This window comes from Macrosteles quadrilineatus, unplaced genomic scaffold (assembly GCF_028750875.1).
Source record: "Macrosteles quadrilineatus isolate MER2022 unplaced genomic scaffold, UCM_ALF_1.0 Scaffold_2__2_contigs__length_208266976, whole genome shotgun sequence".
NCBI lineage: Eukaryota > Metazoa > Arthropoda > Insecta > Hemiptera > Cicadellidae > Macrosteles > Macrosteles quadrilineatus.
This window is the reverse complement of record NW_026542595.1, coordinates 123,504,653-123,521,813: the sequence shown is the minus strand read 5'-3', so window position 1 is coordinate 123,521,813 and position 17,161 is coordinate 123,504,653. Positions and strand designations below refer to the sequence as shown.

Sequence of the window (17,161 nt, the reverse complement as noted above, 5' to 3'; positions counted from 1 at the left end):
ATATGTCAAATAACACTTATAATGATTATTTACACTTATACTGTTTACTCACAAGACAGTTATATAAAAGATGGTAAGTGGAGATCGATTTTGATTGGACACTCCAATCATCATCAGACCCAATAGGTGAATCATTCGCCTATTGGGTCTGATGATGATTGGAGTGTCCAATCAAAATCGATCTCCACTTACCATCTTTTATATAACTGTCTTGTGAGTAAACAGTATAAGTGTAAATATATTATTATAAGTGTTATTTGATGATTCTTGTGCTTTCAGGTATTGCAATAATTACGCACATTTTAAATATTTTATGTAAACATTTTCTTATATCCGTATTGAGCTTGGTACTTTCCAAGAAGTCATAAGATGATAGGAAAGTCTTGTCCCAGTTTCCAAATGAAGGTTGGGAAGTGAGACCTTGGATTAGCCATCAATCTGTCACAGTTGCATTGGCAACTAAATTATCACAGTACAATGCAACTGTCGCTTTATAAGCTGTCCTTTATTCACCTTGATTACTTTCGTTGAGGTTGTAAACAAAAGAGTATTGCAGAGTTTACAAATTTAAACAGTAACTATCAAATCTGTGAAAGCGGTCTAGGTTCTGATATTTTGATTTAATTTGACTCTCTTTTAATCACACAATCCAACAATTTAACTGTTTAAAGACACATTTTTCTTTTTAGAAAATGTTTAAACAACGAAAACTGAGGAGAGGAATAAATTTGAATGGATTTGGATTACAATTCTTTTACTGGCTGTCATTATCTTGATAGTTATAGTGGCTGGAAGTCAAAATTTCTAAATATAGCTTTTTGATGGTTAGAAATTGTACCTACCCATGTCCCCTAATAGTCATAAAGCTAAAAATCAAGTGGTGTTTATCAGCAACAAAGCTACAAAATGCATCTTTCTTGTTAGCTTTTAAAATGTGTTCCTAGCTGCATTTCCCTGACAAATAAGATTTCTTTGGTCGGAATAGTAGGTGTTAAAACCGAATAACCCACAAAACTGTATAGAATCATTTAATCTTTCTTAGAAATGAAAACTTTTGGAGCTTTGGACGATTTGATGTACTGTACTGTAGCAAAGCTCAATCCCATATATTTTAGGTTTCCACATAGGCCTAATGTTCCCTTCCTCTCATAATTATTTTCTTAAGGATTAGTGTGATAGAGTTTTCCTTTATAATTAATTGAAAGTAATAAGTTATATTTAGCTAGGTATTCGGTCAGTGTTCAGGGAGGGTCTACCCCTGCCCTGATTTTAAGTAAGTCAGCGGGATGTAGAGAGATCTAAACTCTTAAAATTAGTCAATTAAACATTTTAAATTAATCTTTCGGTACAAACTAATCTGCTTAAAATTCAACGTAGTCAACCAATGGGAGGGAAGTTTACCTTTAAAATATCAAGATTGACCATCAAGGTAAAAACCAAATTAATTTTTACCATAATAAATAGCGTAACTATGTTGAACAAAATTGATCATTTGGTTCATTCCATTAGAATTTGTTTGTTAGTTAATTTTCTTGCACATCAGATATGAGTAAATACATTGACGCAATTGAAGGTTATAAGGTCTTTGACCTTGGCCCTGGTTATTACTTAAGCTGTTTTTATTAAACTGCATTCCATGTACAGAGTTAATTAATTAAGGCGTTAAAATTCAAATGTTTTGTCTTTAATAAACAAAAATTGACCTAGCGTAAAAGAGTAAAATTATTAATGTATAATTTTTATAAAGAAATGTGAGCATCAGTTTTCATTACAAAATTGTTAATTTTATTCTGCTATTTTGCTCAGTTTAGATATATTAATTTTTTTTTCAAGGTTGGTCAAGGCTGATCCAAAAAGTAAAAATCCATTTAATTGGGGTTGCTATGTAAAGTGGTAAAGTTTATCTTTAAATTTGATTTTACAAAGGTATATGCAACTTCATTTCGATGTTATTTTACTATCGGACTTGTGGTTGTAAACATAGTAATTATTACACAGTTAATTAAAATGTCAGCGATACATATACAAATTAGTTGCGCTTAATTGCGATTAAGCCAAAACCACACAATTAAGTGCCCAAATGATTACCGATAGTAATCATTTAATTGTAACAATTTGTCCAAATTAATCAAAGTAATTGCTTATTAATTGGTATCTCATTCTAACTAGTGTCATCTCAACTTAAATTCAATTAAGAATAATTTAATGAATTTAATGGGTGATAAAACAGTGTTAAACTAAGTGAGAAAATTATCAGTGATAATTTACGAAGTTATAAAAAAGATTTTTAAATCAATTTGTCAAGTTTTGTATACTGTAATTTATGAACTAGACTACAAGAATAATTTTGTAAAATAGTGCTCTTGTGGGATAGGTAACAAACTTTCCTGTTCATTTTCCTGTCAAGAATCATGTCTTATCAGGTTTGGTTCCAATATTATTTGATTTGACAGTTTCAATGTTCATAAAACTACTAATTCTTCACACCCTCAACTTATATTCACAAAATAAAAATAATTTCATGTCAAATACCTTTTCACAGAAAAAAATTATATTCTAACAAAACACAAATTTGTTAAATTGAGAAAATCTTATGCATATAACCTCTAGGCTACAGGTGCAAATTTAACTCCTTTAAACTTAAGTATTCCATAACCCCCTTATATGATATTATAGCTAAAGTTGTTCAAAATGTGTTACTTACAAAATGCCCAAGTTATGTTACAATGCACACACACTCACACACTGCGTTCTACAAAGTGGACTCGGATCATGATGGACAAAGTTCACAGAATATCAGGTGACCTTCAGTTGCCTTTGCTTAAACAATGTCCAAACCATGAGCATCCACTCCACATTCTCATCAGCTGATCAACAATAGTTTTCCTTTTGCAAGGTTAAAATATTAGTTGAGCAAATGGTTTGTTGGAGAAAATGGTTTCAAAATTGTGAACTGCAAATTTGGGTTGATTAAATGTCACTTTATAATAATGGGGCCAATTAATTGTTGATATAAAAATGTAGGAAAGTAAAAACTGAAATAAAAGTTGAAAAGTTAATTTCAAACAACTAAAATCAAACTATCAATAGATATTTTAGTAAAAAAATTAGGTTTCCTCCATATTTCTTTGTAAGGTGGAATGGTAAATCCTATATCCAGTACCACTATACTTTTTCAATTTCATGTCCCCAGAGGCCAAAACACTATTTAATTTATATATATATATATATATATATATATATATATATATGTATGTATGTGTCCGTGAATGTGATAGTTTAAATAATTTTTGTCCGATTTCGATTAAATTTGACTTGAAGGTGTAGGGCCGGATAAACTTGAATAAGTTTGCAAACCAGAAAGATCAAGTCATGAAAACAGGGTATTATGGGGTTGTTTCAATTTTTCTTCTTTAAACATGGAAATGCCTAATTTTCATTACAATCATCGTGTAAAAAAAAAACTAATAATTCTGTAAAACAAAGTGTTGCTGTACAATTAAAGGTAACAGAGAAAATCCCTCAAAAATTTAGACCTAAATTATATTCTTATGGTGAAAAGGAGAAAAAGGAAAAGTTTTCCTCCCAGACAAGGACTTTCTTTGTATAGGAGAACTCTCTCTTATATAATCTATTTCATACAACATAAATTTCATACATATGCCTAAATCAACATTTTCATACAGCAAAAGTCATAACATTTTATTTTACTACTAGAGAAATAATATTTTAAGTTCACATAAATCAATCAAGAAGGCTTTAATAATGAACTGCAGGATTACCGTTATCATAAGAGGTGTGAGGTACAGAAAATACAAGTTTTGAATCAAGTTTTATTTAATAACTGGTAACAATTTCAGACTTTATTAATTTTGCACTTCTCTGTACACTCTCATTTGAGGTAAACTAGATTAAATACAATCTGAGGGACGGATTAAAACAAAATGCACATTAAAAGCTTGGAAAATAAATGCATAAAATATTTCTTGTATAAAAGTGTTATATTTAATTTGGTGGGTGTAACTGCTAAGTAGGGAAGACACAATTTTAACTAACTTTGGATCACTGTGAAGTTTGGATAAAAGAAAAATATTTAGTTTTAGTATTGAAATTTGTGTTTCAAATTAAAAAGTTTCTCTGCTGAACAAGGAAATTTTGAAAAGAAAATGTTATTATTCAAGAATTGTTTTAATGAATAATGATTTGAATTCTGTTCTAGATCTGTGTTCTATGTAAATTTTTAAAGTAGAAGCAGTGCTCGATTTGCGGGGAAACGCGGTGGGATGGAGTTCCGGTACCTCTCTTTCAGACATATAAAAATATTATCATAAATAGGTACTAATCACATTAAATAGGTTAGTTCCGGAATCTCTTTTTTTTACAAACCAAGCACTGAGTAGAAGCATGTTTCACTAAAAAATTAATCACCATGACCTATTTGGTCAAACCAAAATTGTTATTTAAAAAAATTAACACGACAAATGTTGCTTTAAGTACTTAAAACATAAACATAGGAAGAGACATTGAGGAAAACTTCCATAGTTAGTTTTTAAATATTTTCAATACACAGAAAAATGGCTTCGTTTGAAGCACCAAAAAAAGTTGTTGAACATTGAGTTGACATTTGAGATGAGCTGGTCATGTGATTAAGAAAGGAGATGAAGCACCCGTTTAACAAGTAAGGAAGAAAAACAAAAACAATTGATTGAAGTATCAGTTTGTGAAGACTTAAGAAAATGTGGAAGAATAATAGAGTACAATAAATTAACAGGGAAAAGAATTGGATAAGAGATACGTGGATCAGACAAAGTTAAGGGTAAATGTTTGAAGTAAAAAACTACCAAGGGTATAATTGGCCATGGAAAAAAGTTTAAGTACGCTAAAATAATATGATATATGATACAGGGCATTTTAAGTACACTTTCTCATAGCACAAGAAATGTAATAGATGTATTAGGTTTAGATTTTTTTTAATTTCTTCCTATTCGCCTAAACATTCATCTAAAAATAATAATACTTGTATTTTTAAATACAACAAAAAATGCAGGTAAACAGTGAAAATAATAAACTAAAAACAATATTTTAAAACCCAAACATTGAACAACAATTAAAATCTCTGTTGACATATCCCCTATTGATTAGCTTATACACAATACTAGTTGATTGGCACAGTGACTTGATTTTGTTCTGCTTCTTCGTACAATGTGTTAATCCGGAAATCGTTCCTTGAGGTAGTCGTAAACGTAGTCGTAGACGACCAGCATGATTGCTCCTCCTGGACCCAGCCTCATCACTTTAGGCACCAGGCCCTTGTAGAGGGCGAAGAACCTGTGGACACAAGCGATAAAACCTTTAGCTCCAAATTTTTTGCTTTACAAAACTCTACTCAGACCAGTTTCTAAAGTTAAATACAAAGTGTATTTGGGCTGTGGCACGGTATTCGCTCGAAGACCCTACAATGCAAAACTTGCAAATAAAACAAGATACAAATTTTAAATTCAGTAGACTCTCACTGATTCAGCCCCACATTGTAACTTGGTTGTGCCGGGTTAGTAGTGCCGGACTATTATATGGTAATGAGGGAAATGGTGGAGAAACATAAGAATTTAATTTATATAGCGATCACAAGGAAATCATAAATTTTTGGAGTAGAATCTTCAACACTGGATAAAGAAAGAAGTGAAGAATTAGCATGGTATATTGCCTTATCAGTAAAAATTTCTTTAGAACTGTAATAATGTAAATAAATTGGGTAGCTCATGAAAGTAATTTTTATAGGGAGCAAATAAAAATCGGTAAAGATTCCCAAAAATTAGCATCAAAACCACATACAAAAGGCTTCTTTGAGGATTTCTTATAACAAACAACTTATGTCTTTTCCATCCTTATCATGAGTCAGTGAGGTACACCTTTTTACTGTACAAAATAAGATTTTCTATTTCTTAAACAGTGGCCAAATTTTACTTATAACTGTTTAACATGATGATAAACATAACAAAAATGTTGAAATAAAAAACATTTGACTTATTCTAGGAATCTCCTTAAAACTACTTAACAAGAGTATAAACTTTCAAATTAAAAACATTAAACAAATAAATTGTCAAAGTTTCAAAACATTCGATGCAAACATGGTCAAGTAATATAATACAAAATAAAACATAACCTCTTCGTGGGAGTTATACAAAACAATATATTTACCCCTCCTCTCTATAGACGATGGCTATGGTAGCGAGAGTGCCTCTATACTTGACTTGCCCAGGGACAGGCTGTGGACCTTGTATCCGGGACTTGGCCACGTCAAACGGAATGTTGAAAACCGAGCCCATCACACCAGATACGAACCCAACACCTGCCTTCCACAGGAATGTGTGCAGAGGGTCCTGGAACAAATGAAATACTCACTGATAATCCAGGGATTTATAATCTTTGAAGAAGTTTTTTTAGCAAAAATCTGTTTGTAGCTCGTACAAAACAGCTATACACCAATATATTTGAAAGATTTCATTTTCCTTAGTTTTAAGCTCATTTTCTGTTTCATTTGGTTAGGTTTATTTGTACGTCACTACTTTTTTGTTTCACAAATTGCTTATATATATTTAACACTTACTTACTTTCAGACCTCGACTATTCAAATTCATGAGAAGAAATAGATTTAAAACCCTTATCAACTTGAGTAAAGGGCCAAAACATATTTCTTTAAGAGATCTATTTTTGACATTTTTTTTATAGGTCAACATGAAGATGGGCACCAGCAGTCACGGTGGGAGGTCACTCTGCCGTGTGTCCATCCAAAGTGACCGCGTGTGTGTAAATATAGACTATAGTGTTAGTGATATGAAGATGACTTTACAAGAAGATCCCTGAATTACACACAAGCTCCCTGAATTACACACAAGCTGGAGTTGTATAGGGTGACACAAACATCTAACCCACAAGGACTCAGGCATCAACAACAAAGATAAATCAACTGTTGTATTTCAACTGCCTACCTTTTTTTCGAAGCCCTTTAATTATCCATCGTTGATGAGGGGTTGCTTGAAAACACAGAGAAAAAGATTTTTGATCACGCAAAATTGGTCAAATACAGTATTAAAAAATATGACAGAGAAAAAAAGTGAGGTACAAAGGCAACTTGCTTATGGGACGACCATGCACTTTCAGCTTTAACTCTAGTATGTTGTGCAGGTAATATACTTGCGACAAGTTAGGAAAGAGCCTAAGCGGCAAGCAAAATTCAAATGCACAGGGCATAGGGTCTTCCTCCGGGTGTGAGAATTGTAATGTAGTACATGAGGGAGAAGGGGGTGGTGTTGGACTTAACCCTATGTTTTCTTTGTATCTTACTTTTCTGTGCAAACATGTAATGAAATTAATAATTCTCAAACAATGCACATTATACTGTACAATTAGAGAGGTTACCTGTGTTTTGGGCAGATACACTTTCACCGAGTGAAAGAATCCAAAGTAAACACAATTGAACAGTCCATTGCGGCCGATCGTGGCAGTCACTCCTTTGTTTAGACCTCGAGAACCAAATCCCTGAAATAAATATGAGAATTTAAACTTTATTTAGAAAATATTTTGTACAAATACGTTGCCTGGCTTATCTACATCCTACCAAACAGTTTAAAGTTTAAAAATCGGCACATAGCATATTTGTACAGCAGTCGTAGCCCACAGGGCCTTTTTACAGTTTTAACAGTTTAACGGTATGAAAAATTCTAAAATTCTTGAGATTTTGATATTATTTATATTCAATAATATACTCTTGTGTGGGATTAAATCTTTTAACAAAACCATTATCAATTCTGGTTTCTAAATTAATAAAATGTTCTTGCCTACCTGTAACATACTTTTACGTATTATTTAACATGCTCAGCTCTAAAATAAGTGTCTACTCCTACTCATTGGGAAAACCTTACGCAGGAAATAATTTCTCAAATATTTGAAGTAGCTTGCTATCGAGGATCGTTAAATCGCTATTTCCGTGTAGTACAACTGTTGTTCACGGTACCATATGCCTTTAGACAACCCATTTTGTAGCCCCTGTCAGTTCTTGAAAGATGCATCAACTTTATTTTTTAACACGCTTCATACCAAAAAATGTTTAATCTTCTCATACCTACGTACCTCTCACGTCTTTTAAAAATTTATTTTACAGTGATTTTTGAAATTTTTTCCCTGTTGTCCTACCTAGCCGTAACCAGTATGGGTTGAATAATGGACATTCTTCTGTAGCATAAGATGAAAACAAAATAATTATTTGTTACCAGACAAAAAATCTTTTTCGTCGTAAACACTCACATGTTCTTTAACAATTTGCTTGGTAACAGCCCATGTGCTAGGCGTGAACTGGACTTTATCTCTGTTGGCTTGAAGAGTAACTTTTACCACTTCAAAAGGGTTGACTAGTATTGCCTCAGTCACTCCTGCACCGAGTCCAGCCAATGAGAACGTCTGAAATCATAAACGATGCATCAAGCATCAAAATACTATACTTCCTGCTTTGGTTTTGTTCGTTTTAACTTCATTTGTCATGTCAGAGCTAAACTGAATAAATAAAATAATTTCGGTATAGATTGTTGATGAAATTCTGAGCCCTTTGATAGGACAACCAGAGTAGCCTAGATTATTTTCAGAAGGGCTCTCGGACTCAAGTGTAAGCTGTTAAGTCATTGGTCAATTGTATCATATATTATTCACACAAAGAATAAAACCCCTTTAATAAACAATAACTTTTAGATTGAAGATTAGGAATGGTTTAATTTCCTTGAGGTTTAAAAATGAGAAGTTTTTTTTTTTATTGAAGAAGTTTTAAGTGGATTGATTGAAAGGCAACCAATTAAATTACGACACTTAGTAAAATTGTAAATATTGACAATCAAACAACCAACATTAAATAGAGTTCAAACTTTGCAAAATAATAATCAACAACAAAACAGTGAATGACCCTTGATATTATTATCATTTAGTACAGTTCAAATAAAATAAAAATAAACAAATAAAACACAGTTAATTTACTAATGATCAAGTTACGTAAGTATCAAGCAAGCACGTGTTAAGCGCATAATGATGTGTCTTATCTAAAAAGCAACACCGATAAAAGCATGCATAATATTTATTTAGTGTTCCATTAATGTAATTGTTTGTTTGCATATTCAATCGTCAACTTTCTGACAACTGTTTACTTATAAAACAAGGTGGGATAGAGTTAAGAATAAATAAATCAGAAGAGAGGTAGTTGAAGACAGTAAGGAGCAAGAAAAAACAATAATGATTAAAGAGCTCATGCCTAGAACATGAAGTTAGTGGTAATAGAAAGAAGGACAGATGAGGGAAGGTGAAAATGTATGTAGGGAAGGGAAATATGAAAAGGCGAAAAGATACTGCAAACAATTAGGAGAAGATGGAGAGACCTAATTGAAGCCTAGACCTAAGACAAAAAGGGAAAAAAGGTAATGTAATGCATATTTATTAGGGATTTAGGGGACTCAAATTTTTGAGAAATTAGCAAGATTAAAAAACTATTGTTTGTTCGAGCGAGATTGACTTTGCTCCAAGACTTTATTGAGATGAGATTATAAAAAATAACAATTGTAACATTATAAATTTATTGTAACACTAAAATCTGGTTTATCCGGTATTCATTTATCCACAAAGGTTCTGCTTTAAGCTTAATAAAAAATATTATTGAAGCTAAATTTACATCTGTACAAAATTTAATAAATAAGAACGCCTTGGCAAAGGAAACACAACAACAACACACTCCTGTATTGCGGGTATTGCAAAGACTTTCTGAAGGCGTTTTTTTAACTGTGTACAGTTATATTCTTCCAATGAAAGGCAAACATGGCAGGTGTGCTGCAAACTATGTGAGGTCTACTAACAGATTGACTGATTGATTGATTCATTCATACGAGGAGACCTGTGCACAGTTTGCGCATTTCAATAGGGATTGAAACTCAATTCCAAGGAAAAACTCGAAAACTCATAACAAGGAGTACCCTTTACTTTTCAAAGATTATGTTGTTTTTAGACAGCTATTAAAAAATAAATTTACAATTGAATTAACAATGTACTTAACTTGTTACTTTTAGATCCACACCTATTATTATTTATCTATCTCAATCAAAAAAGTTGCCTATTTTAAATCCATTTTCATTACTAGTTTGTCTCTCATTTACAATCTGACTGTGGTTAACCATTCGACTGAAGGACAGGGCCGGATTTCCCAATAGGCCCGGGCCTATGGGCGCAAGGTCCCAGAGGGCGCACGGCCAGGAGAAAATTTTTTATGGGTACCTAGGCTATCTAAAAATAAAAATAGTCATACCGGTAGTTGTTAAAAAAAAACTCCAAAGCATTGTGATTCTGAAGTTCATAAGAAGAAATAACTGTTAGGAAATTTAAACAAGTTTAAATTAACGAACATTGGTTGTACGGGAGTAGGCTGAAGGGATGTTGACGTTTACGAGCGCCCAAGGGGTATGCATCGTATTGCCACTGCACTAGGCCACTATGTTGGCTAGGGATCAGAGTGATTAGGGGCGCACGCGTGCTAGACTTTGTTACCATAGAAGAAATATAACCTAGATGCAAGTACGACCATAGATTAAATATAACTCAAGTCGACTTCTTATGACATTGTTAATTCAACATTTTGTTCATGTTGGTGACACTGGACGTTAGTTTTGACGTAATTTTGTTTCTATTATTTTAGGGTTAGTTCTATGATATGTGTTTTAATTTCATGTAATATAAAAAGGAGACGACCTATTGTTGATGATTAGATCGCTTTATTTTGGATAAACTAGGTTTAAACATAGATAAATCATACTCATTAAATAACAAGAATTGTTTTAAGCTAATCCAAAATGATGACAGATCTACTAAAGGAGTATGTTTAATCTATAGTATCACGCACTGTATGGAGTTCATGTTTTTGGGCCTGGAATTGGAATCAATGGCCATGTTTGTTTTTTTTTTGCAGGAATGCTCGGTGCGTTGAGTTGTTTTGTTTCAGTCGCACGGCCACAAACGTAAGCATTTGTTAAAAACATAAAATTGCTAAAAGTGTTTAAGACGGCATTTTGTTAAGCTTAAACAAGTCAATTCTTAAAAATAAAAACTTGCAATGATTCCAACGAGGAGTGGTATTCAAGCAATTAACTTAGGCCTATGGGCATGATGTTATGGTTTTTAATAAAAGTTTGAAGGAAAGTAACTGTGACCAGCCTAGGGGGCGGAAAATTATTTGGGCCTAGGGGCGCAAAAATGCTAAATCCGGCCCTGCTGAAGGATCAGCTATTTAAAATTAAGTTCACATTCAAACTGTTGTAAAGAAAGTTGGTCAGAATTACTGATTTTTTTAAAACCAAGTCTAGAAATTAATCAAACTCTAGGAGGGCGCACACCGTTAAGGTCATTTCATTGGATTATAAGCTTTAAAATTACCTCAATCGTGGAGATTGGTTAAGTAGGACGGCTAAAAAAGGGATGAAGCGGGATGTACCAGAGAAATCCCTTATTGTAATTCAATTAAGTATATCACATCTAAGGCTTCTTGTTACACATGAACCTAAATGAGTGTAAATCAATGTTTGAAATCATGCTAGAACCATTAGTAAGGGGAAACAATGGACAGTAAGTAGACAGGGGAAATACATCACACTAGAACCATTTTGTGTTAGTAAAGGAGAAACAATGAACAGTAGATGGGGAAAATACGTCACACAAAGAAAGCACGCTTGCAAACCTGCTCGGACTTAAGACAAGAGACAAGGACGAGATGAGTCGGCTACTTTACTTGCAAAGGCAGTAGAGCATACCAGAGGTGTCGGACTGGGAGCCCCGAACAGGAAGAACCTTTTGTACTGCTCAAACGTCAGGAACTGCAACAGTACACAATAGCAGTTACATGATGTTTACTTTACAAGTAAAGGAATCACCAAACCACTACTAGGCGTGGCCAGATCACAGGGAACTTCTGTCAGGGTATTTAGAGGCTATGAGGCCCCTTCAGCTCATATAAAAAATGCCCCTATTTTCTTATACTTCAGTGGCTGGAGCTTAGGGGATTTGCATGTGATATTGTTTCAACTCGATCAACTCGACCCTTCATTTTAAACAATCTGATCAGTGAAAAGGTCCGCTTAATTTTTTATAATACTATTAGGCGAGCCAGATTGATACTTAAAAACGGGTCAAAAATGTTGATTGTGTCTCGGGCCATTATCAGGTTGGGTCAAAATCAGCTTAGCCTACTTTGGGAAGTATTGATTTAAAAAATATTATTTCTGATACTATTTATTATCGTCTACTTCAACTGCAACTGCAGCAAAATTTAAAATGAACGAAATTTGTTCTTGGTCACTATGAAATTGTGGACATCTTTCGACACAAAGACATTCTCTACATGTCTCGGGGACGCGGGAATTGTGGAGATCTTCCGCGATTGCAAAAATATCACTATCGCGTCCTGTGATATATTGTGATTCTCGACACCAAAATCTTAGCAGACACTTTTGGCGATTGTGGCAGTAAAAACTCACCTCAAAAGTCAACCCCCGTAACAAATTATGGGTGAAACAGAATATTAAGAAAAAAACAAAGATTTAAAGGCTACAAGTGAGACCCCTGGCAACCGCTGTTAAGGAAATACGATCCTGCTTGGTCTACTTAGAACTTATTAGATTAAAATTTGGATACATAGATTTAATGAAAAATGATTTCCCTTTTTTCAATCCAACATGTGTGAACTGAAATAAGATTTCTAAGGGATATCTGAACTTATCACTCATTTACTTGGAAATTTAATTTATGAAGAGTTAAAGTATTGAAAACTAATTTTAAATACTGAGAAGGTTTTCTTAACAATAGGGTAGAATGCTCACGGTTGTATAGTGGACTAAAAATCTATTCACTTTCAATCTTCACTTCTATATTCTGATATTTTGGGAATTGGGTGAAAATTTAAACCATATAATTTTGTCATGAGTTAGCACGCAATACATTACAAAATTAATGAAACTAATCAATTCTGGCTGGGTAATATCTACACTAACCTTAACAGCTCTTTTAGGTGTCTCGGCAAGAATGGGTGGAAGTATGCCTTTCCAAAGTGAGAAGAAGCCTTCCGTTCTCTGCATCTTGCGGATGCAATCGAAGACTCCTCGGTAGTGGTTTGGATCTCCGGGCTTGGTGGCTTGCATCTGTAGTCGAGTCTTGACAAGGTCCAGCGGGTGCATGATGCATACCTCAACAAAACCTGCGGACAAAACAGAACAACTCAGAGGGTGGAAGACTGTAGAAACAAACCAAGCGACTACAATGTAACGCTTGTGAAACCCAAAAATGTTGTAGAAAACCAGCAGGATTAAGAGCAAAGAAGGAGTAAAATATTATATTGAACAGAGGGAAGCGAAGCTCATAGGATCGATTTTAATGCAAACGTTCTTATATACTCAATAGAATAACATGGGAATTTTAAATTGACAGTTTACTTTGGAATTCTCCTTGAAAAATCAATACATACAGTAACTTAACGTTTTAATACACAAAATTATTTTTTTAGCTCTACAAAAATGTTTTGAAAAGAAATTGCACAATTTTATGTTTTGGGTGTCGAAAATGGGAAAAACCCAATTTTTATACCCCATAAAACCATGTTCCTATCACAAGCTGGCAAACTCATTCAAATAAATGTAGGTTTATATGTTTGTACTGAATATAATTAAAATCAGACTATTTTTTTGCTAACAGACCTCGTATAAACATAAATATATGAACAGAGGTTGTTTTGGGCCTACAGGGACATCAAAATAAAAAATGTAATCTGTCCTGGGTCCAGATCTTACCATGAGACATATAGTAATGTATAGCTCAACTCGTAATACAGTAATGAGAAATTCCCTAAATTAACACAGTCGGAATAGACCGCTGACAGAGAGTGTTTCAGATTCAGAAACACTTTATTCAAGATTTACATTTTACAAATATAAATGCAGAATGGTGTCAATAAATACAATTAATTCTAAAAAATATTATCAAAATGCTCACTAAATGAGTAGTAACATTTGCATATTATAAATATTTTTGATTTCTTTTTAAATGTCTTAATATTATTAATTTCCATTATATCTTTAGGCAGAGAATAAAAAAACCTAGTACCTGCAGCAGTGGGTTTTTTATTATAAAACTCTAAATTATGCCTCTGGATGGCTGGGTAGTTCCGATGCCGAATATTATAATTATGTGTCATTCCCAATTTCGGAAGTGTATGTGTATTCATTTCACTTTGAAGGTTAATTATAGTTTTATAAATATATAATCCATACACTGTAAAGATATTTAATTTAGCAAAATAATGTTTTGCCGATTGGTTTTCTCCTAAGTTTAACATGATACGTATGGCTCTCTTTTGTAAAATTAATATACTGTCTAAATTTTGAATGGTTGTTGAACCATATAATTCAATGCCGAATGCAATATGTGAGTTTATGTAAGCATAGTAAACCTTCAGTAAAACATTCAACGAGCAGAGTTTAGACAAGTTGTGCAGCATAAATAGACCTGAACAAATTTTACTTTTTAGTTTATCAATGTGGTACAACCAAGATAAATTTTGATCAATTATTAGTCCTAAGAATTTAGTTTGAGTCACTTGAGTTAAGTAATTGTTATCAATTTTTAAATGAGGTTTTAAAGCTTTTTTTGGGCAGTTGAAAAATTTATGTAGGGTAATTGGTTTTCTCTGAGTTAAGCAATAAGTTTTTGCAAGATAAATATTCAGATATAGATTCAAGGCTACTATTGCCTATATATTCAATGTCATTTTTTGATTTACCAGAAACTATTAAATTTGCATCATCAGCATAGAGGCATAATTTACTGTTTAAGTTTGTTAGAGCTGAAGGCAGGCCTTTTATATAACAGAGGAATAAAATTGGACCAAGAATAACCCCTGAGGGACTCCATATTTGACTTGTTTTAGAGATGATTTTACTTTAAGTAATTGATTGAATTCTGTAATCGTATTCAGTTCAACATATTGCTGCCTGTTTTCTAAATATGATTTAAACCAATTTAGTGAATTACCAGTAATACCAAAATGTTGTAATATTGAAATAAGTGTCTGATGCGAAACACTATCAAAAGCTTTACTAAGGTCCATGAATATTCCAACAGAGTTGTCACCTCTATCAATAGCATCAATAATAGTCTCAACTAGATCAATACCAGCAGTTGTTACAGATTTACCAGACCTAAAACCATGTTGTTCTTCGTCAAATAATTCATTATTTTCCAAAAAACTTACCAATCGGGAGTACATTGCACGCTCGTAGAGCTTAGATATATGGTGGGCAATATTGATAAAGGCCTGTAATTTGATGGTACTGTTTTTTTCCATTTTTGTGTAATGTTTTGATTCTAGAAATTTTTAGTTTATTTGGAAAAATTCCAGAAATGAAAGAGTTAATAATATGTACCAAGGGTTTTAGTAATGCGTTTTTAGAACTTTTTATAATGGGCATTGGAATCTCATCGTAATCTCAATTATTGATTTTTGTTAAATAAAAAATACTTTTAACCGATGACAAATTTAAAAGTATATCTTTAGAAACTTACAAATATTTTGTTATAGTAAATTTCATAACTGTACTAAAAACCGAAAGGGGAAATGACATTTTTACTTCAAAAGGATCTTTGAACTGGTTAGGCCTACTCACCTATGTTCGATTTTAATAATCAATTGGTCCCTTAAAAATGTCTAGGTTCACCATCATAAAATTCATTATTTTTCATTAGCTTTTTAGGTTGTAAGTATAAAAATGACAAAATAAATCAACCAAAGGCACAGACCAGAGACCATTGAACCTGTTTAAAAATCAGCTTCCACATTGTTTAATTTTTTAAACCACTCTGTCTGTTCTATTTATGACTTTTTCATGATCTAAGAATGTGATCAAGACAATGCATTAACTTATCTATTTTGTAAGAGAACAAACAAAAACGTCAGTACGGAGCTGATTACTGTAAATTAGAACAGAAACCACAGACTTTTAACACCTCTATTCCACAGTCTTTCATTTATTCAGAAATGTTAAACTAATTGTCACAAGCTTTCTAATTGAAGAGTAAACACAATCAGAAAGGTAAACGTTTATTTAGTCTCTGAGCGTGTGTGTTTCAAGTTATGACAAAAGTGGAAGGATGGAAGACAGCTGAAAATTACACAAAAGTAGTTTTAGCATAGCACGTTTTCCTAGTTCATCTTGGTTTGATAAAATTGGATACTTAGCTTGGAAAATACATTTAGTATCAGTCATATATTATATTTACCTTCGTTGTTGTTTTTGCCTGAGGAGTTCTTGTGTGCAAGATGTTTGTGTCACCTTGTGCACTTTTTCAGCTAGGCACATTGAATAATTCTGTATCTATTGATTTGGTAGAGTATAAGTTTATATGAAGAAATAATGTGCAATAATTAATTGAGTAGGATAGCAGAATTGCTTAATATTTTAAAATAGTTCTCCTAACACATAGAAAAATTATATATCTGATTGTAAAAATATTGACACAATTAAATTTTTTCTCCCGCTTACAAGAAAATTGCGATTTTGAAACCATTTCCCTCTCTAAAGTTTTAAAAACACAGATAATTTCTGATAAACCTGAAATAAACTCTTCATTTAAAAAATTGGGTAAAAAAATATTTACACTGAAAAACAATGGATTTTCACACACCTTATCTAACGTTTTCAAGCAAAACCTAAAACAAACTCGACGCTGATTGATGCAAAACAATGTGAGACGCGTTTAGCGTGTTGAGATGTCGACCGCTAAGTAATTTATTGGTGACATCACGGTCTGGCTGCTGGTCAGTAGCAGACGACAGAGAATGAAGGAGAGTCAGCTGGCAACCACAACGACTACTACATTACCTGTCATCGTGGTCACCCCTCCCAATTCACAGGTGCATCATCTAGTTGTGTATGTTTGTAACTTATTTTCATATTTTCTGTCTGATTTGTTTATATTTTACCTGCCTTTTTGTGTCTGATAAGTTGGAATTAAAATTCTGTTTACTTGGTCCTCCCTCCCATTTTACAGACCGTGAATCATCTAGTGTTATTATTTTTATTTCATACTTATTTTTAAA

The 17,161-nt window shown here is 32.8% G+C and overlaps 2 protein-coding genes across 3 annotated transcripts in view; both read right to left on the bottom strand.

Annotated features, from left to right (window-relative positions):
- Window positions 1–2,815, bottom strand: part of LOC128986041 (pyruvate carboxylase, mitochondrial) — a 60,954-nt gene extending 58,139 nt beyond the window's left edge. For both annotated transcript variants that reach the window (XM_054406131.1, XM_054406133.1), the window contains exon 1: window positions 2,705–2,815. The gene's annotated coding sequence lies outside the window, so the exon portion shown is untranslated. The remainder of the gene's footprint in view (window positions 1–2,704) is intronic.
- A 1,004-nt stretch (window positions 2,816–3,819) lies between these two features.
- Window positions 3,820–17,161, bottom strand: part of LOC128986044 (mitochondrial 2-oxodicarboxylate carrier) — a 21,391-nt gene continuing 8,049 nt past the window's right edge. Inside the window, exons 3-8 of the mRNA XM_054406136.1 lie at window positions 13,065–13,267; window positions 11,829–11,891; window positions 8,305–8,457; window positions 7,420–7,539; window positions 6,199–6,380; window positions 3,820–5,328 (exon numbers count right to left, since the gene is read on the bottom strand). Of these exons, the coding sequence (XP_054262111.1) occupies window positions 5,208–5,328; window positions 6,199–6,380; window positions 7,420–7,539; window positions 8,305–8,457; window positions 11,829–11,891; window positions 13,065–13,267 (842 nt within the window). The 3' untranslated portion in view covers window positions 3,820–5,207. The remainder of the gene's footprint in view (window positions 5,329–6,198; window positions 6,381–7,419; window positions 7,540–8,304; window positions 8,458–11,828; window positions 11,892–13,064; window positions 13,268–17,161) is intronic.